Source organism: Vanrija albida (genome assembly GCF_041260175.1).
Source record: "Vanrija albida strain AlHP1 chromosome Unknown contig_2, whole genome shotgun sequence".
NCBI classification, from domain to species: domain Eukaryota; kingdom Fungi; phylum Basidiomycota; class Tremellomycetes; order Trichosporonales; family Trichosporonaceae; genus Vanrija; species Vanrija albida.
Window position 1 is genome coordinate 1,355,675 of NW_027191421.1, and position 18,384 is coordinate 1,374,058.

Genomic DNA, 18,384 nt, shown 5'->3' on the forward strand with positions numbered 1-18,384 from the left:
TACCACGGAGCGCAGAGGGCCGTCTTCGGCGCCCGCGAGCGTTGCTACGCAAGGCAGACGTCGCCGCGTCGTATGCACTGCACAGCGCAAGCATGCCCTCCACCCCACACCCACATTTGCCAAAATCTGCGGCTAAGAACGAACCCACTGAAACCCGCACTCCAGGTTGGCCATCGGCGTCCGCGGTTGGCCATAATCCGCCCCGCCCTGACAATTGGTCGCCGTAACCGAACGCAAAAGCAAGGTACGGTGCGGCAACGCGGGGCGGAGCAAGCTCCGACGTCCGACTCTGTGGGCCCACCGTCCCACCGTCCGTCCCAACCCACCCAAGGCACAAGCAAGCGAGAGGTGGAGGCTGGCTGGCAGGAGCCCCGTCAAGCGCTTGTGGCCCGGCCCTCTCCGCGACGAGCAGCGACGGTGCTCCGCAGGGGGTTGTCCCGACACGCCCCGAACGGGCGTCGAGCACGACATCGGTGGGTCTGGGCCGCGGTGCCGGACTGGGCGGGGGTGGGGCGGCGAGGCGAGAGGGGAGGGGTGGGGCGGGGGCGGCGCAGTTGCGCACGAGTCGGCGTGTCACCGCGCGTGGTCACGCGACGACGAGGTGACACCGGGCCGTCCCCCTCCTCCCCGCTTCGTTGCGCGCTTGCGGCGCTTGCGGCGCGGTGTTGTGCGTCTTGCTCTCGGCAGCGCGGCGCGGCACGGCGCCAAGTCACACGATTACACAAATAGCAACATTAGCAACATGTCGACAACGGCCGGCTCGCTCGGCTGCGAGTCGAGTCGAGGCTGGGCGGGGAGTTGAGTCTCGGGTGGGTGCTGGGTGCCTTGCGCAGCTGGCTTGCGCAGCGGGGCCTGTCCCGCTCCCCCACGGCGCTGGTATGGGGCTGTTGTGGGGGTTCAGATGTGGTATGGGTATGGGTGGCAGGTCGAGATGCAGCGTTTGCGCGCCCGACAGACACCGACGACGCCGTGTCCTCGCGCCATCGGCATCTTGACGATCTATCCGGATCTGCGCCTCGCCAGCGCCCAAGATAGCTCATGACGAGAAGGATCTTACGCGGATCCCATCGGACCTCGCTTGACGCAATCATGCCCGAGCGTGGCGCTCGGCGAATCCCAGCGCCCGGCGGTGGCGCGGCTTATCCTTGCTTATCTCGAGTCCGGCGGATGGCCTTCGGCTGGGCCCTCGCCACTGACACGACGCCCACACCAGTTCATGATTATATGTTACGCCCCCCGTCACAGACTGCAGCCCTGCTTACCCCTACTCCCACTCACCCGTCCGGGTGAGCCGCGCGAACACGCCGCCGCGCGCAATCAGCTCTGCAAACGGCCCTTGCTCTGCCACCTGCCCGTCGCCGAGGCAGATGACGCGGTCGCAGTGCCGCATGACCTCGAGGCTGTGGGTTATGAAGATTGTCGTCTGGGGCTGGGCGTCAGTGCTGCCCCTCGGCGGCCGACTCACCCCCCGGACGCGCAGGATCGTGTCGAGCACGGCGCGCTGGTTCTCGATATCCAGCGCGCTTGTGCACTCGTCGAGGATGAGGATGCGCGACTTGCGCACGAGGGCGCGCGCGATCTGCAGCCGCTGCGCCTGCCCGCCCGAGATGAGCGCCGCGTTCTCGCCCAGGTTGGTGTCGTACCCCCTCGGGAGGGAGAGGATGAACTCGTGGATGTTGGCCTGCTCGCACGCCGCGACCAAGTCCTCGCGCGTGACGTCTTTGGACCCGTACGCAATGTTCTCGGCGACCGTCGCGTCGAACAGGGACGCCGTCTGGCTCACGACGGCAATGTGCGCGCGCAGCCACGCGGCCTTGATCGAGCCGAGGTCCACCCCGCCCAGCGTGATCGTGCCGCTCGCCGGCTCGTACAGCCGCTGGAGGAGCGCCGCGGTCGTCGTCTTGCCGCTGCCCGATTGTCCGACGATAGCGACGCACTCGCCGGCTTTGATCGACAGGTCGAGCCCGTACAGCACCGACACGTCCGGCCGGGTCGGGTAGCGGAACGCGACGCCGTCGAACGCGATGTCGGTGCCGGCCGGGAACGGGTGGATGCCCGTGCTCTCCTGCGTCGTGGTGGAAAGCGTGAAGAGGTGGCCAAAGTCGTGCGCGGCCGCCTTGGTCTTCGCCACGAACGGGACTGGGGTCAGCGGGGTCGGCGAGGGCGCTCACTGAAGGACAGGATCTGTGCGCCAAAGGTCAGGCTGAAGAGCACGAGCGTGTACACCTGCAGCATGGTCGCGTAGCTCATGACAGCCTGCTTGATGAACACCGCGCCGACATAGTTCATGACGGCCTGCGCGAAGATGGGGATCGCGACGGCAACGCCCAGCCCGATGCCGTTGAGCCACGCCGCGTCCTGGCCCGACTTGCGCGCGTCGTCGGCGTGCTCGGTGAACTTTGTGTGGAAGCTGCTCTCGAGCCCCATGGCACGGATCCCGCGGATGTTCGCCACGCTCTCGTAAAACGCGCGCGCGACGTTCTCCCGCCGGCTCTTGTTGTGGATCTCGGTGCGGCTCAGTATCCCCTCGGTGCCGGCGAACATCGCCACAAACAGCGGCGTGAGCGCCAGCCCGACGAGCGTGAGCTGCCAGCCGGCGACCATGGCCCAGATGAGGCCGAGGCCCATCATCATGACGACGACGACCGTCTTGGGCAGCAGCGTGGCCACGAGGTGCCGCATGTCGTCGACGTCCTTGACAAGGTGCTGCACCAGCGCGGCGGGGCTGTGGTCCGGGTCGTCGAACCACCCCTTGTCCTGTGCCAGCACGCGCTCGTACGCCTCGGTGCGGATCTTGGCCGTCCACATGGCGGCGACCCCTTGCAGGATGTACTCTTGCAAGAACAGGAAGAGGCCGCCCGAGACGGAGAGCCCGATGAGCGTGCCGCCGATCTTGGGGAGCTGCGCCGCGGCGTCCGGCGCGCCGATCAGCGTCATGAGCTTGGAGATGAAGAAGGACCAGATGGGCGTCTGCGCGCCCTGCAGCACGGCGGTCAGCAGCCCGACGAACATCGCGGTTTTGTGCGGGATAGAGGGGTAGTACCAGGCGATTGTGGCGGCGAGCCCGCGCCTGTGATGGGCGGTGGAGGGGGCCGCCACAGACCCGGGGTTGAGGTCCAGGTGCGCGTGCTTTGCCGAGTCGCGCAGGTCTCTCGTGGTCCGCTTCAGCACGTAGTGGTAGTTGCCGCTGCTGCGCTTCGCGGCGCTGGCGACACTCGCGCGCTGGTGGAACGGCCCGTTACCTAGCTCCTGCTCCGACCAGGTCAGCCGGCGCTGGGCGCGCGTCAGGTCGGGCGAGAGGGAGACTTTGCGGTCGCTATGCGCGGTCGGCGGGCGCTCAGGATTGTCGTCCATTTCCTTGTCGTCCATCGACGTGCTGGGCTGATGGTCCGTCGACAGACTGCGTTTGTGGTCCATCGACATGCTGCTGCGCTTGTTTCCCATCGACAGGCTGCGCCTCAGCGCGCCGGCCTTCTCCTCGGAGACGTTCATTGAGCGGCGGTTGCCGAGCGAGAGCCGACGAGCGAGGAGGGGAGCCCCCACCGTGTCGCGGAACACCTTGAGCGGGTCGTTGTAATGCACCTCGTACTCGCCCTCGACCTCCATCATGGTCGTCGGGCGCGCCCATGTGGGGATGTAGTCTGGGCGGGGGGCGCGCAAGACGACCGCGTCCTCTGGCAGTGCCGAGGCGTCGTGCCACGGCGCGACCTCCTTGGGCGGGAGGGGCGCGGCGTTCTGCGCGGCCGCCAGCGCGGCGAACACGCCGACCGGGGTGTCGTCGCGCCCGTCCTGCAGCATCAGGTCGAAGCGGAAGCCCTGCTCCGCCACGACGCCGTGGTGCATGACGTACACGAAGTCGTCGGGGCCGATCTGCGACAGGTCGTGCGTGATGACAATGGTCGTCTGGTTCTTGCGCCAGCCTTTGATCGCGTCGAACACTGCCACGCGTGAGGTCACGTCCAGCGCGGACGTCGCCTCGTCGAGGATCAGCACCGTCGGGTCGCGGATCCGCGCACGCGCAATGGCAAGCCGCTGCCGCTGCCCGCCGCTCAGCTGTGAGCCGCCCGTGCCCAGGCGTGTCTCATACCCCTCCGGCAGGGACACGATAAAGTCGTGGATGTCGGCGAGCCTGCACGCCTCGATCACCTCAGCGCGCGACACATCGGCTGGCGTGCGCGTTCGGCCGAGCTCGTCGGCCTCCGAGCCCACCATCCCCATCGCGACGTTGTCGTGCACCGACATGTCGAAGAGGATACACCCCTGTTGGACGGCAGCGATGCGCTGGCCCGTGAATGCCGTGTCGAGCGTCTCGAAGTCGGTGTCGTCGAGGACAATGTTGCCAAAGTCGGGCGCGTACAGCCGCAGAAGGAGCTGCGCGATCGTCGACTTGCCCGAGCCTGACCCGCCGACGACGAACGTCATCTCGCCAGCAGGAAGGAACAGCGTGACCCCGGACAGCACGTTGTCGTCTGGACGCGAGGGGTAGGCAAAGTACACGTCGTGCAAGTCGAACGAGCCCTGGCAGCGCGCGGGGACGACGCCGTGCCCGTTTTCTGGGCCGGGGGTCGGAAGCGTCTCGTCGTCCTGGATGACGGTGAGGAGGGAGGCAAGTGACATGGTGCCCTTCGTGATGTAGCTCAGCGGCTGCAGGCCGCCCTGCAGCGCGCCAGTGGCCATCAGACACGCCCAGAACACGGTCATGACGTTCTCGACACTCGCCTGCCCGTCGTTGACGAGCTTGGCGCCGTACCAGAACCCAGCGACGAAGATGGTGAAGATGAGGACGTTGGTGGAGCCGAAGCACGCGCCCCAGACGAAGCCCTGCTTGAAGAGCGAGTCGCGCGCGTTTGCGATCGGGCGGCGGAACCTCTCGAGCTCGGTCACCTGCGCGTTGTGCACCTTGACGGTGGCGATGGCTGCCGTGGCGCGTTCAATGTCGGTTGAGGCTTCGGCAAACCCGCGACGCTCGACGGCGTACAGCGGGTGGCAGACGGCGCGGGCGAGGACGTTGATCCCCATGATGAGGGGGACCGCTGACAGCGTGACGATGGCCAGCTTGGGGCTCTTGTACAGCGACAGCCCAAGGCAGAGGAGGAACGTGATGATGCTCTGGACCGTCTTGCCCATACCCGTAATGGTCGCGATACGCACATCGTCCGTTTCACTACCGTCAGCCGTGCCACACTCCCGTTCTCACCGAGTAAACTTGGCCATGAGGCCGCCCATCCCGACCGCCACATTCGCGCCTTCCTCGAGTTTCACCCCCTCGTCGCTCTGCATTCCCATCCCGACGTCAAACCACGCCATCGGCTTGCGCTGCACACCGTCGAAGACGAGCCGCCGCAAATGGTCTGTGAGCCCCTCGCCAAAGTAGTACCATGCCGCAGTTTTGAGGTACTCGAGGATCCATGCGGCGATGCCAGTGATGAGGAGCTTGAGGGACGCGGTGCCGACGTCGGTGACGAGCCTGTGCTTCTGCTCTGGCGTTTGTGGCGGGGTGAGTGGCGGGCCGGGGGGATACCTCTGCAACGCGCCGAACGCTTCGCCGATCACGATTGTCATGTACGGCTGCACGAGCGACGCGGCGACGGAGAAGACGAGCGCGGGGAGGAGCGCCGTGAGAATCAGGCGGCGCGGCGCATACGTGAAGAAGTAGCGGAACCGCGGGGGCACGGGCGCTGGTGGCTGCCGCGCCGTCGGCGACGGAGCGCTCGGACGCGGTGGGTATGTCTCGGGAGTGGGGAGCACGTTAAAGCCCGCGGGCGGGTATATCGAGCGGCGGGGGTTTGCAGTGTCGATGGCGTCGACGACCGGGTCTGGCGTCTTTTCATGGCCATTGTCCAGGTCGATTTTCGCGCTGGTTGCTTCGAGAAGTCCGTGGCTGCTGCTCGTATCGGGCTCGACCCGTCCGCTACTCGTGTCGAGGTTGACCCGCCCGCTCCTCGCCTCTGGGTCGAATCTCGCGCTACTCGCCGCCGACGGGACCCCCGCGGCCGGAGCCAGGCCCCAGCTCTCCCTCACCGCTGGGCTGCCGAGCACCCCAGCGTTACCGTAGAACGTGTCTACCGAGCCGGCCCACGGGCTATTGAGGTTTGCGAAGGGGTCTTGCTCGTCGATCTCGCCGAGGGCCGAGTCCCGCCCGGTGGGGAGCGGGGGAGGGTCGGCGCTCTGCGGCGACACAACGGGGACGGGCTTGCGCCGGATCTTGATGGTCGCCTTGGACGATATCGACGAGGCCGCCTGCGCGATCGTGTCCATCGCGCCCTTGATCGAGCTCGCGCGCGAAGCGCTGGCGCGCGGCGTCGCCGTGCCCACGTCGTCGTCAGTAGGCATGGTGCGAATCTATCAGTGGGGAAGAAAGCGCTGCTGACGGGCGCGGGATAAAAGGCGGGGTTGCATGCTTGAGACAAAGGCGAGGCCGCGCACGCTCGAGGCCGGCCATGCCAACAAAGGACCGGACGCGGCCACCGGCCGTGTTGTGGGCACGCTGTACGGCCGCCGACAATGGCGAGCAAGTCAGACCCGGCCGGCGCCATTGTTCAACAAAGGATCAGCGGCGGGGTCAGTTGTGGCCTGTGCGTGTTTCAAGTTGCTGTGGGTGGGCTCTTCAGCGCCTGGGCAAGGACAATGGGACAATGGCGAGAGAGTAGAGTTTGAGAGAATCGACGACGTTGTGGAATGCAAAGTGAGTCGCATTCGTCCTTGTCTCGTTCTTGTGCAACCGGTCCGCGTGCCGCACGACCTCGGGTCACGTGACTACTTCGGACCGGGTCCCCGACAAATCGGCCCTGGGTCCCCCACCGATTTGTCGGTGTCCTCGGATTGAAGCGACCCGGGAGGGCTACTGCCTGCTGCTACTGCGCGCTCCTGCTCGACGACGACTACTGCAAGAGGGGGGAGAGGGGAGGGAGGGATATAAGAGCCGCGCGGGGACCGAGTTTTCCCCGTTCCCCCGCCTCTACAACCTCCATCACCATGTCGGGCAAGATCACCCACTTCAGCGTCCATGGTGCGTGGTGGAGCTGCTGTCGCAGCACAGGCCAAGCTGACCCGACCCCCCAGACATCCGCTTCCCCACCAACGTGACCGGCGACGGCACGGACGCGATGAACAAGGAATGCGACTACTCTGCGGCCTACATCATCGTGCACACCGACGCCGGGCTCGAGGGGCGCGGCATGACCTTCAGTGAGTTGTTACCATCCGCCTCAGCTGACCCACAGCCATCGGCCGCGGAAACGAGATTGTGTGCTTCGCCATCAACGAGATCGCCAAGCGCATCGTCGGCAAGGACGCCGACGAGATCTTTGCCGACATGGGCGCGTTCTGGAACTTCCGTAAGCCCCCCCTCCCGTGGCAGAAGCTGACGAGCAGTCGTCGCCGACCCGCAGCACCGCTGGCTCGGGCCCGAGAAGGGCGTCATCCACCTCGCTACTGCGGCCGTGTCCAACGCGCTGTGGGACATGTTCGCCAAGGCACGCGGCAAGCCGCTGTGGAAGCTGATTGTTGACTTCACGCCCGAGGAGTGAGTGGCACCGCCTCGCCCCCGCTGACGCCCAGGTTCGTCAAGGCCACCGCCTTCCGCTACATCACCGACGCCATCACGCCCGAGGAGGCGCTCGCCCTCCTCAAGGCCAAGGAGGCGACCAAGGCCGCGCGCGAGGCCAACGTCATCGAGCAGGGCTACCCCGCGTACACTACCTCTGTCGGCTGGCTGGGCTACGACGACGCCAAGGTCGAGCGGCTGACCAAGGAGGCCCTGGCGCAGGGCTTCAACCACTTCAAGCTCAAGGTCGGCGCTGACCCCGAGGACGACCTGCGGCGCGGCCTTTTGATCCGGAGCATCATCGACAACCCGGCCAACATGCCCGCCGGGCGCAGCATCGACCCCGCGTCCATCGAGGGCAAGAACGCCGGCCCCACCGGCTGCGTGCTCATGGTCGACGCAAACCAGGTGTGGGACGTGCCCCAGGCGGTCGAGTACATGGCCAAGCTGGAGCCCCTCAAGCCGTGGTTCATCGAGGAGCCGACGGCGCCCGACGACGCCGTGGGCCACGCCGCGATCCGCAAGGCGCTCAAGCCGCTCAACATTGGCGTCGCGACAGGCGAGCACGCCCACAACCGCATGACCTTCAAGCAGCTCCTGCAGCTCGACGCCATCGACGTGTGCCAGATCGACTCGTGCCGCGTCGGTGGTGTGAATGAGATCCTCGGCATCCTGCTGATGTCGGCAAAGTATGGCGTGCCCGTGTGCCCGCACGCCGGCGGCGTCGGCCTCTGCGCAATGGTCATCCACCTCATCTTGATTGACTACATCGCCGTCTCGGGCAGCATGGAGCGCAACGTTCTCGAGTGGATCGACCACCTCCACGAGAACTTCAAGTATCCCCCAAGTGTCAACGAGCAGGGCCGGTACAACGTCCCCCTCGAGTCGCAGTGCGGCTACTCGGTCGACTTCTTGGACGAGGCCATTGCAGAGTTTACCTTCCCCGAGGGCACGTACTGGGCCACCCGGGCCGCTGCCGAGGCCAAGGCCGCAAATCTCGGCGCTGCCAACGGCGCCAACGGCCACTCGAACGGCGTCAACGGAGTCAACGGTGTCAACGGCGCCAACGGCGCCAACGGACACACAAACGGCCACTAAGAGGAGCATTACAGTGTGGTTGTACTTTGTATTCATTTGGAGTCTCTGCATTGAACATTTGCGTATCATGGGCGAAGGAGGCCACGCTGGCTTCGGCAGCATGCAACTTGCGTCTTTCGCTCTCGCCTGTCCCTCACATGTCTACTCGCCCACTCGCTACGCCCGTGGGCTCTTGCTTGCTCGTACACCCTACCATGCATCGCCCCTGATTACCCTACAATATGAACGAAACGTCTACAGCTAGTTGTCCAGCTGACCCGAAAAGATGAGCTCAATGGCGGCCTCGACATTGCCGCCAGTCGAACGGAGCGCGCGAATGTTCTTCTGAGCGTCCCAAAGGCCCATGGCGTTCAGCTGGCCGAGCTGCGTGGCGTAGATCTCCTCGGGCGGGCGGGTATCCCTGGCAGCAGCAGCCGCGGGAGGGGCACCGAACAGGAGCGAAGGGTCGAACGCACCGTACGGGTTGGCACCGCCAGCGCCAGCGAAGGGGTTGGCTCCAGCCGCGAAGGGGTTGAAGCCAGCGCCGGCGCCAGCACCACCGGCACCGGGAGCGCCGAACAGCGCAGCGAAGGGGTTTGCACCGGCAGCGCCAGCTCCAGCGCCCGCGCCCGTGGCCGCACCGGCGGCGCGCTCACCAGTGGCTCCCGCAGCTCCAGCTCCAGCGGCGGGTGCCGCGGCCGCACCGGCGTTAGGCGCGAAGAGGTTGGGGAAGGGTTCCGAGGGAGGAGCGTCCGCACCAGCCCCAGCGCCCGCGCCAGCGCCGGCACCACCAAAGCCAGGGAAGCCACCACCGAATCCAGGAGGAAGACCACCAAAGCCGCCCGCACCACCGGCGCCGCCGCCCATGGCCGCCTGCATCTGCATCATCTGGTGGGTCAGCAAAAAAAAAAAGCGTTTCTACCCACCGAACGAAGCGTCTCCGGGTTGCTGATCATCTGGCGGAAGAGGGGGCTCTGCATGATCTGGCGCGCCTGGGGGCCCATGGCCTGGAGCTGAGGGTTCGAGTTGATCATCTGTGTGTGGGCAAGTGTGGGGCGTGTGGTGCGGTTCGATTATCGTCACATTGTGGAACACCAAGGGTCAGCCAATGGACACGTACGCACGGGCACAGTCCGTACTGACCTGCTCGACGACCTCGGGCCTCGACATGAGGTCGCTCATCTGGCGCAGGAACTCGGGGTTGTCCATCAGGCCGGTCATCTGGAAGTGTCAGTGGTGGTCAACGAGGTGGTACACCACGTACAGCGTTCGGGTCGTTGAGGTTGCCGAGGCCCATGCCGTTGAAGGGGTTGAAGCCCGCAAGACCCTGTCAAGTCAGCTCCGTTCGCAAAAGCAGTTAGTAGCTGAACTCACGTGGTGGTGGTTCTCGACCGAGTCGACGACGTTGCCAGTGTTGATGCCAGTGCCCATCTGGGTAGGGAGGCGGGGGGCAGCGGCGGCAGGAGCGTCGGCGGGCTTGGGCGCGCCCTTGACCATGTGAATCGTGTGGCCGCTCTGGATCTTGTACGCGCTGATTTCATCGGCGTCCTTGAGGACCTTGCCTGGGGGGTCAGAGGAAGGCGGCGGGGCGGCAGCGTACCAGAGTAGATGAGGCGCTGGCGGTCGGCTCCAACGTCGCTCTTGGCGGCGACGGCCTCCTTGAGCTCGAGGACCGTCTTGGACGGGTCGATCGTGATGGACAGCTTGAGCTCCGAGGGGCCCTTGACGGTGCTGCGCGTGTCAGTTGTCACTCGCTGGCGACGCGTGGGCGGCGGTGGAGGTGAATTGCGTGCTCGTCGACGGCGGCGGGTGCGACGACAGCGAGCAAGCAGTGTGCAGTGTGAGCAAGTGCACGCACATTGTGATCTCCGAGCTGGAGGAGGAGGCTGCAGCGTCGGCCATTGTGTTGAATGAGTCTTGTGGAAAGAGTGGATGATAACAAGAGAAGGTCAAGGAATCCGTGACGAGTGGCCATTAATGGGGGGCGGCCATTCACCCACCGGCCACCGCAACGCGGCCGACGCGCGCAGCGTGGGGCCACCTGAACCCACACGGGGTTAAACCGGCATGACCCTCGGCCAACGTTGTCCACTGCGGCTGTGACAATGCATAAGCAACACGAGCACTGCCAAGCGTCAAAGAAAGTTGAGCAGCACGGAAGAGTACAAGGCACTGGCATGCATACACGCCCCGCACCCTCTACAACAGAACCAGACAATGTTCCGCCTAGTCCTCAACATCTACGCCGGCGTCGGCCACGCGGACACCGACCGCACCGCGAGGATTCCACTGGCCCACCCTCTAGACGTCGCCTAGTCAAACTTGGAGCGGTCGTAGTTGGCACCGCCGGCACGTCGCAAGCGCTGGACGACCTCATCCTGCGCGTGTCAGCGGGTGGTTCGTCGCGAAGTGGCCAACCGACTCACCTCCTCAAGGTCGTGGGCGGACGACGCCGAGATCTCGATCGAGTACGAGCGGATGATCGACTTGACATCGGCCGAGTGGACCGAGACCTGGGGTGTAAATGTGCGTTCGGGGGAAGGTGGCACGGCGTGTTGGCGGAGGGGGGAAGGTCCGCCTTGGTCCGCCCTCAGCCCAGTCGACACTGAACCGGCGTCCCTCCCCATAGCCTGCCGACATCGCACCCGCAACCCCCAACTCACCTTTGCCCGGCGCATGATCTTGACGTTCTCGCCGATCCAGATCACGAGCGCAAACTTCTCGCGGAACGAGTGCTCGTCGTTGGCGTACTTGACGCGGACAAAGCCGAACGACGCCTTGGCGGGGTCGAGCTTGGAGGTGAACTCGTTGAGGTCACCAGTGCCGGTTTCGGCGAGCACGAGCTTGTCTGACCTGTCAGACTGGGGGTGTTAGCGGGGTGTGGCACCGGGGGAAGGGGAGGGGGTGCCGGCTGCGAGAGTGACGATTACATAGCCAGGACCCCGCCCCCACCGTCACTGGCAGCCGAGCAGCCGCCTTACCCACCTCGTAGTCGAGACGGAGCCACGTCGCGTCGTCCTTGTCGGAGCGGACAAGCTCGTAGGCTGCATAGTGTCAGAAAAAGTCGAGATACCGTCGTCGTGCCTCGTCGGAAGGGGGGGTGAAACAAGCTCTCGACTACTCACCCTCGGCGATCTTGGGGTCCTTGACGTCGGCCATTTCGGAGATGGGGGCGGGAGTGAGGATTCGCGCGGGGGATGACGGGGGGAGAGTTGGAGGGGTGTGCTTTGTGGTGGTCTGGGGCCGGTGCTCGTGCGATGCGATGCGAGATGGAGGAGAGTGAGAGGTGGAGCATGCGCGCCTTGCGCCTCAATGACACCACCACCGTGGAGGGCAGACGAGGCAATCGACGGCACCAAATATACGTCAGCCGCCACGTTATCTTTAATCTCTCTGATTAGAATAGGAAAATGTTGAAATTCTAATTCGATTATGGGAGTTTCTAATTCAAAGTCAGGAGAGAACACGTGGGCTCACATTACTCTTGGCCTGGCCAATGCCGGCCCAGTCGGCGTCCACTACCCACTTCGTCGACATTAACCCCTTCCATCTCGTTCTACCTCTCTCCCATCGACGAGCTCAGCAATATGAGCAGCCCAGACGAAAAGCTTCAGGCGGCCACGAGCGCCGCCGCCGACCCGATCGCCAAGATTGTCGACAAGCTGCGCGAGTTGCCTCTGTTCAACGAGGTCGTCGACCACCCCGTGTTCAAGCACCGGCTGTTCCAGCACCCCATCCTGCAGGACCCGCGCCTTGTCGCGACCCTCGGCGGGCTCTTTATCCTCTTCCTCATCTTTGCGTGTGCGTGGGCTACTAAGGTCCAGAACGCTCTAGCTGACGCCGCAGTGTACCCCGTCGGCGGGTCGACGCAGACCTCGAAGCGGAAGGGTACCCCGACTGTGCTCCTGGTCGGCCCCCCGGATAGCGGCAAGACGGCCATCTTTGCCAAGGTAGGCTATTGATGCCGTGGACTGCTAGCCTAACACCCGCAGCTGTCGCAGGACGAACGGCCGTTCACGCACACCTCGCTCGTGCCCTCCATCTCGACCATCGACATCCCCGGGTCGGGTGGACGGAGCAAGCAGGCCCGCATCGTCGACCTGGCTGGACACGCACGTCTGCGCGAAGAGGTCTCGAAGCACATCAACGACGCTGATGCGGCCGTGTTCGTGGTCGACATTGTTGCGCTTGTGCGCAACGCTGCTGCTGTTGCCGAGTGAGTAGAGTTGGGCGGGCGATCCGCCGGCGACCTCGTGAACCTAACAGCCGCTGACACCCGACAGGGAGCTCCCGGCCCTCCTCTCGGCCCTGGCCGGCGCCTCGAACCGCCGCGGGCTCTCGTCCGAGCCGGCGCGCCTGCTCATCCTGGCTCACAAGACGGACCTGCTCGCCAAGTCGTCTACGACGGCCTCGCCTCCCGACCTGACATCGCAGGCGCGCACCACTGCGCTCGAGCGCGTCCGCTCGATCCTCACGCGCGAGATGGACCGCCTCAAGGCGTCGCGCGGGTCGGGCGGCGTCGGCGGGCGCATCGAGGGCATGGGCCGCGTGGCCTCGGGCGGCAAGAGCTTCTGGGCGCGCCTGTTTGGCTCTGCGGCTGCCGAGGAGCCGGATGCGGGCAACGAGGACGACGAGGCGCTGGTGTGGGGCAGCGCTGGCGCGTTCCGCTGGGAGGACGTTGAGGGCGTCGAGGTGTCGTTTGGCACGTCGGGCGTCGGCGCCGCCAAGGCCGTCGGCGCGGGCTCTGTCGCCGACGCCGGCAACGGGCTGGACGAGCTCAACGACTTTCTCTGGGACCTGTAGGCTATGCATGTGTGTGGGCGGTGATGCCCGTGGGTGCACGGCGGGTTGCATGTAGTAGTACGTCATACCTCGAGGCGCGGTTGTTTGCTCCCGCTGCGGCTCCTCGTGCTGCGGGTCGCTGGCCTGGTCGCTTTCACGCCACCCAAAGCGGCCAAGCCGAGTAACGACTGTTGCATTCTCCATCTCTCAGACTCGAGCCATGGTCCGCGGATCAGACATCCTCATCGCGCTCATCATCATCCTCTTCCCGCCGGCGGGTGTGGCCATCCTCACGGGGTGCAGCTGCGACCTGCTGATTGCGATTGGGCTGACGATTCTGGTGAGTGGGCCGAGGCCGGCGCCGAAGGCGGCGGCGGCGGCGGCGAGGGACGCAGCCCGCTGCCCTCGCACGGCAAGACACGCGCCCCTCTGCGTCGCACCCTAGACCCCGCTAACACGCGCAGGGATACCTCCCCGGCCACCTGTACGGCTTCTACATCCTCTGGAAGAAGGTGCGTCCCCCCCCGACGCGGCCGCTGACGACCAGATGCGCGCCGAAGAGCTCTACGGCGACCACGGATACGTGTACCTCGGCAACGGCGAGTTTGTCCCGCGCGACGAGCTGCGTGAGTAGTAGGGCGGCGCGGCGCGGCGCAGCCGTGCCGCCGGCGGAGTGTTATGGAGAGTACTGACAAGGCCGCAGCGCCCCAGCTCCAGCAGCCGTACTACGGCTCGACGGCGGCGTAGGGCGCCTGCACGCACAGGCGAGCTAGCCATCTATACCCATCTACGGACTGTAGCTGATGAATTGTTGTTGACTGGCGTGGGCGGGTGGGCCGCGAGCTGGGTCGGCCGGCGGTACGGAGCGGGCGGCCGGAGCGAGCGGCGCGGCGCGGCGTCGGCGAGGGGAGGGGCCACCCCGTGCCTATGCATGCTGGCCGGCGCCGCGCCGCGCCGTGCCTCCTGCCGCTGCCTTCTCGGCTGTACGCACGCAAACAAAATCTGCACGGCGGCGCGGCGCAGACGCCGACGACGACGACTGACGACGCGTGTGCGTTGCACCCGGCGTGGCGGTGTGGCGGGGCGGAGAGCCCACCCGACCAAGGCCGTCGCGGCTTCACGGCGGGAGAGGGGTGCACGGTGGGGTGGGCCATCGGCGACCAGGCGCCGCAGGCTAGTGGGTACACGCGTGCATCGGTATCTGGATCATCGGGCGGGCTACTACTGCTACTGGTCGGGACTGATACTAATACTGGACTGGGACTGGGAAGGGACTAATGGTGGTACACTCTGGCTACTACGGTCTTCGCTACTGCACAGGGAGGCACAAGGGCGGCCTACTTCCACCCGAACAGCTTGCGCTTCTCCTTCTTCCCCCCACCGCCTGGAACGGCACGGCCTCGTCCTCCATGCCGAGCAGGCGCGCAGCCTTGGCCGGCACCCCGGCGCGCGGGGGGACCGCGAGCGCGGTGAGCGCGCGCTCGTCGGCCGCGCACGCGGCGCACAGCGTCTGGTGGGTGCACGTGCAGGCCGTGGGCGCGGCGGGGCGGGCTACGTGCGTCGCGAAGGGGTGGGTTGGGGGGAGCGAGGACTTCTTGGGCCGGGTGGGGTAGGCCTGGTGCGCGGGGTAGGCTGGGTAGCTGGTGGCGGAGGCGGCGTAGGCGTTGGTGTGGTAGGCGGCGCCGTGGTACGCGGCATACGCCTCGGCCTCGGTCGCGTACGGCGCCGTGCTCGGCGCGCTGTACCCCGCGGGCGGGGCCGTCGAGGCGTAGTATCCCGTCGACGCGTACCCCGTCGACGAGGACGAGACGGTTTCGGACGTGTAGGTCGACCAGGTGGACATGGTGGTGTGGGTGGGTGGGTGTGGGTTGGCTGTAGCCTTGGGGTCGTCGAGGCGCTGTTGCTTGCGGCTGGGCTGGCTCGCGGTGAAGAGCTAGCTGGGGGCTGGGTGAGAACTGGTCGAGAGCCTGCAGAGCCCACCACCCCCTCTCTATACCCCGACCCACCCATCACTCCCTCGTCAGTCCGTCAGTCGCCATCACCCCACACCCGGCTTCACCACCTCGTCAGATGTCAACACGCTCTCGCGCTGATCGGGCGAGCAGGGGTTCGAAGGCGTTTCACCTCGTCGCGCTGTCGTCGCGCTCGCGCTCGATCGGCGACAACCCGACGGCGCCATTGTGCTTGCTGTCGGCACCTCGTCCAGCGTCAGTCGGCATTGTTGGCGCCGTCGGCATTGTTAGTGACGCCGCGATTACGGGGGCTCCGCGCCGACGCCACACGCCACCAACTCTTATCACTTGCATGAGATGTCTTTGTGTGGGTGTCTTGTATGGGTGTCGTTGTGCGGGCTGCCGGGGCTCCAGCCCGCTCTTTGTGCGCGGCGACGCCGATTCGCACTCGGGTTAAAGGACCCCGCGCCCACCCCACCCCGCGCATCACTGTACCACCCCACATCACTGGTGCAGCGCGTTGAGGCCCCGGAAGACGAGCAGCGCAAAGCCCGTGGCGCCGGCATATGTCGCGGCGCGGGCCGGGCCGTCCATGACGTCGAGGAAGGGGTAGGCAAAGTGGCCGTTCTGCTTGTTGCAGTGCTCTGCCCAGAGGGCGTACGCGGTGCCGAGGCCAGCGGCGAGGAGCGTAGCGGTGCGCGTCGACGTAGGCGGGCGGTACTTCTTCTCGAGGAAGAAGAAGTCTGCGGGGGTGGGTGTCAACGTACGAGCGAAAGGAGGGGGGGTTCGGGCGGGGCGACTCGGGCCGTCGTCGCGTCGTCAACCATCGTGTACGCCCAGCCGTGGTGCAATACGCCGGCCGTCGTGCCATTGCACGCCGGATCGCTGCCCCAGCAGCCGGGGACCCCGCCGCCACCACCGCACCACCACACAACCACTCACCAATGATCAGCGACACGGCAGGGACGGCATGGAGCCCGAGGTCCATCCAGAGCGGGATCCAGAAGAGGGCGGGCGGCGCGCCGTCGACGGCGGGCTCGGCGTCGAGCTTGGGCGGGAGCATGAGGGAGGGTGCGGCGAGGATGAGGGGCCACTGGGGGGGTGGGTTAGTGGGTGGGTCGAGGCATTCGGGCCGGCGGGGAGGGAGCGCAGCCGCCGACTGTCAAGAACAAGCTCGGCACGTCCCTCCGGCCAGCTTCCCCATCGCCTCCCCCTCCGCCGCCCCCCGCCCACTCACGTAGATCGCCGAGATGGTAATCTCAACCGGCAGCGCCGCGAGCGCGAACACGCGCTTGGCCTGGTGCAGGACTGTCGTGAGTGAGCGCACGTTCCTCGCCGAACCAAACCCACAGTGGAGCGGCAAGACGTCCCTCAGCGCGCTGAGCGCAAACGTCGAGATGGTGATGAGCAGGCCGAGGATAGTGAGGAACTGGTACTGGCCGCCGTACTTGCGTGTCAGCGTGCCCCAACGCCAGCGCGCACCTCCTCGACGACGCCGGCCTGCGCCCGCAGCTCGGCGGTGAGCGCCTGCAGCGAGACGTACGCCTGCACCATTGTGCCCGCGACCGCGCTGTGGAAGAGCAGGCGGGGGACGCTGAGCGCGGGCGTGGGTGGGGCGGGGTGCGTGCTCGCGACCATGGTGTGGAGTGGAGTGAGAAACAAAGTTGTTGACAATCAAGTCGCCGTGTTTCAGTTCGGTCTGAGTGGGTGGCTGGCCGCGATTTCCGGCTCGCCGACGAGGAATGACAGGCCGCATGTGCTCGTCTCGCGCGTCTCGCATCGTGGCCGGCGGTCCGCGTTCCTCGCCCTCGACCTCGTGCGGACGCGGCCTCGCCGCAGCCCCGTCGCCGGGGCATCGCCGACGCCGCGCACCACACCGCCGCACCCGCAGCACCAGCTCCGCTCCGGCCACCCACCACGCGGCCCGTGCCTTAGCACCCCGGCCGCCGAGACATTCGGCTCCACCCCTCGCCCTTGCCTTGCTCGGCGCCTCGGGCCCTCGACCTCCACCACCCCCCACCCCCACTCGGCCATGCGCCTCGGCTAGCGAGTAATCAGTCGCCTTGGGCTTGGCCTCTGGTCGGATCTCGGGGCAGGGCGAGCGTCGGGGCGTGCCCGCTGCCGCATGGCCGCGTACTCGACCAGACGATATAAAGCCGGCGAGGTGCCCCCATCGTGTCCATCCACCCCCCCCCCCCCCCCGCCATGTCTGTCCTCGAAGTCTTCACAAACCCGACAACCTACAACGCGAGCTACCAGCTCCTCGTGCTCGTGTGGGCGCAGGCGCACCTCCTCTCCTCGCCCCGGCCGGCGTTCCTCCGCCTCGGCATACGCGACAACGCCAACCCGCGCTGCACGATCGACGTGATTGAGCGCGAGGGCAAGGTGCCCCCGGCGAAGATTGCGCGGATTAAGCGCATCATCGCGGCGCACCAGAACAGCTTGGACGGGCTGCCGTTGATCACGGCGGCGATTGTGCGTGCTGCCCTGGCTGGCGAGAGAGAGCTAACACCGCCCAGCTCGCGGGCAACCAGGCCGGCCTGTCGCCCGCGTGGCTCAACGGCGCGGCCGTGTCCTACTTCCTCCTCCGCCTCGTCTTTGGTGAGCCGCTGCCGCAGCCCCCCCCCCCCCCCACACTCACCCCCCAGTCCGCCTGTACAAGAACATCGCGTCCGGCCCCACCTCCTACGCCCGCTCCGTCGTCTGGTGGCTCAGCAACTGTATGTCCAATCCCCGCCGCCCCCACTCACACCCAGTCGTCGGCATCGTCACCCTCTTCAAGGCCGGCAACGCCATCAACGCAAAGTAAGCCGGCACGCTGGCATCACCGCTCGCCGCAACCACGTGCCACTGCAGCCCCACCCGCCCCCCGCGCTAGTATTATAGTGCATGCTATACTCGCTCCGCTCGTATTATTGTCGGAATGTAAAGCCAGATGGCCTTGGCACAAGACCAACGCGTCGGCCTACGTAGCGCGTCATGCCGACTCCCCGCGGCCCGTGGGTAGAGGCCCAGCGGCCCAGTGTG

General features: G+C 66.3%; 9 protein-coding genes across 9 annotated transcripts; 4 read left to right on the plus strand and 5 right to left on the minus strand.

The window, feature by feature from the left end:
* Nucleotides 1-1,264: 1,264 nt before the first annotated feature.
* On the minus strand, nucleotides 1,265-6,333 carry HST6 (ATP-dependent permease; the record flags this gene model as incomplete). Its single annotated transcript, XM_069350768.1, has 4 exons — nucleotides 1,265-1,423; nucleotides 1,466-2,139; nucleotides 2,172-5,164; nucleotides 5,198-6,333. 4 exons carry the CDS (start codon nucleotides 6,331-6,333, stop codon nucleotides 1,265-1,267), a joined length of 4,962 nt encoding a protein of 1,653 aa, XP_069211154.1.
* Nucleotides 6,334-6,975: 642 nt separating this feature from the next.
* On the plus strand, nucleotides 6,976-8,644 carry Q8F55_002162 (uncharacterized protein; the record flags this gene model as incomplete). Its single annotated transcript, XM_069350769.1, has 5 exons — nucleotides 6,976-7,009; nucleotides 7,063-7,188; nucleotides 7,224-7,337; nucleotides 7,375-7,525; nucleotides 7,561-8,644. The coding sequence occupies 5 exons, from the start codon at nucleotides 6,976-6,978 to the stop codon at nucleotides 8,642-8,644; spliced, it is 1,509 nt and encodes a 502-aa protein (XP_069211155.1).
* Nucleotides 8,645-8,884: 240 nt separating this feature from the next.
* On the minus strand, nucleotides 8,885-10,525 carry Q8F55_002163 (uncharacterized protein; the record flags this gene model as incomplete). Its single annotated transcript, XM_069350770.1, has 7 exons — nucleotides 8,885-9,511; nucleotides 9,550-9,657; nucleotides 9,767-9,844; nucleotides 9,888-9,950; nucleotides 9,998-10,185; nucleotides 10,224-10,354; nucleotides 10,482-10,525. The coding sequence occupies 7 exons, from the start codon at nucleotides 10,523-10,525 to the stop codon at nucleotides 8,885-8,887; spliced, it is 1,239 nt and encodes a 412-aa protein (XP_069211156.1).
* Nucleotides 10,526-10,935: 410 nt separating this feature from the next.
* Q8F55_002164 (uncharacterized protein) lies at nucleotides 10,936-11,782 on the minus strand (the record flags this gene model as incomplete). Its single annotated transcript, XM_069350771.1, has 5 exons — nucleotides 10,936-11,001; nucleotides 11,050-11,136; nucleotides 11,287-11,484; nucleotides 11,609-11,667; nucleotides 11,749-11,782. 5 exons carry the CDS (start codon nucleotides 11,780-11,782, stop codon nucleotides 10,936-10,938), a joined length of 444 nt encoding a protein of 147 aa, XP_069211157.1.
* Nucleotides 11,783-12,210: 428 nt separating this feature from the next.
* Q8F55_002165 (uncharacterized protein) lies at nucleotides 12,211-13,426 on the plus strand (the record flags this gene model as incomplete). The annotated part of the gene is made up of 4 exons (XM_069350772.1): nucleotides 12,211-12,424; nucleotides 12,470-12,573; nucleotides 12,616-12,839; nucleotides 12,907-13,426. 4 exons carry the CDS (start codon nucleotides 12,211-12,213, stop codon nucleotides 13,424-13,426), a joined length of 1,062 nt encoding a protein of 353 aa, XP_069211158.1.
* Nucleotides 13,427-13,625: 199 nt separating this feature from the next.
* On the plus strand, nucleotides 13,626-14,152 carry Q8F55_002166 (uncharacterized protein; the record flags this gene model as incomplete). Its single annotated transcript, XM_069350773.1, has 4 exons — nucleotides 13,626-13,745; nucleotides 13,870-13,917; nucleotides 13,953-14,031; nucleotides 14,109-14,152. 4 exons carry the CDS (start codon nucleotides 13,626-13,628, stop codon nucleotides 14,150-14,152), a joined length of 291 nt encoding a protein of 96 aa, XP_069211159.1.
* A 562-nt stretch (nucleotides 14,153-14,714) lies between these two features.
* Nucleotides 14,715-15,248, minus strand: Q8F55_002167 (uncharacterized protein; the record flags this gene model as incomplete). The annotated part of the gene is made up of 1 exon (XM_069350774.1): nucleotides 14,715-15,248. The coding sequence occupies one exon, from the start codon at nucleotides 15,246-15,248 to the stop codon at nucleotides 14,715-14,717; it is 534 nt and encodes a 177-aa protein (XP_069211160.1).
* A 613-nt stretch (nucleotides 15,249-15,861) lies between these two features.
* Nucleotides 15,862-16,995, minus strand: Q8F55_002168 (uncharacterized protein; the record flags this gene model as incomplete). The annotated part of the gene is made up of 5 exons (XM_069350775.1): nucleotides 15,862-16,100; nucleotides 16,300-16,450; nucleotides 16,595-16,665; nucleotides 16,708-16,804; nucleotides 16,840-16,995. The coding sequence occupies 5 exons, from the start codon at nucleotides 16,993-16,995 to the stop codon at nucleotides 15,862-15,864; spliced, it is 714 nt and encodes a 237-aa protein (XP_069211161.1).
* A 567-nt stretch (nucleotides 16,996-17,562) lies between these two features.
* Q8F55_002169 (uncharacterized protein) lies at nucleotides 17,563-18,166 on the plus strand (the record flags this gene model as incomplete). The annotated part of the gene is made up of 3 exons (XM_069350776.1): nucleotides 17,563-17,832; nucleotides 17,877-17,958; nucleotides 18,006-18,166. The coding sequence occupies 3 exons, from the start codon at nucleotides 17,563-17,565 to the stop codon at nucleotides 18,164-18,166; spliced, it is 513 nt and encodes a 170-aa protein (XP_069211162.1).
* Between the last annotated feature and the right edge of the window lie 218 nt (nucleotides 18,167-18,384).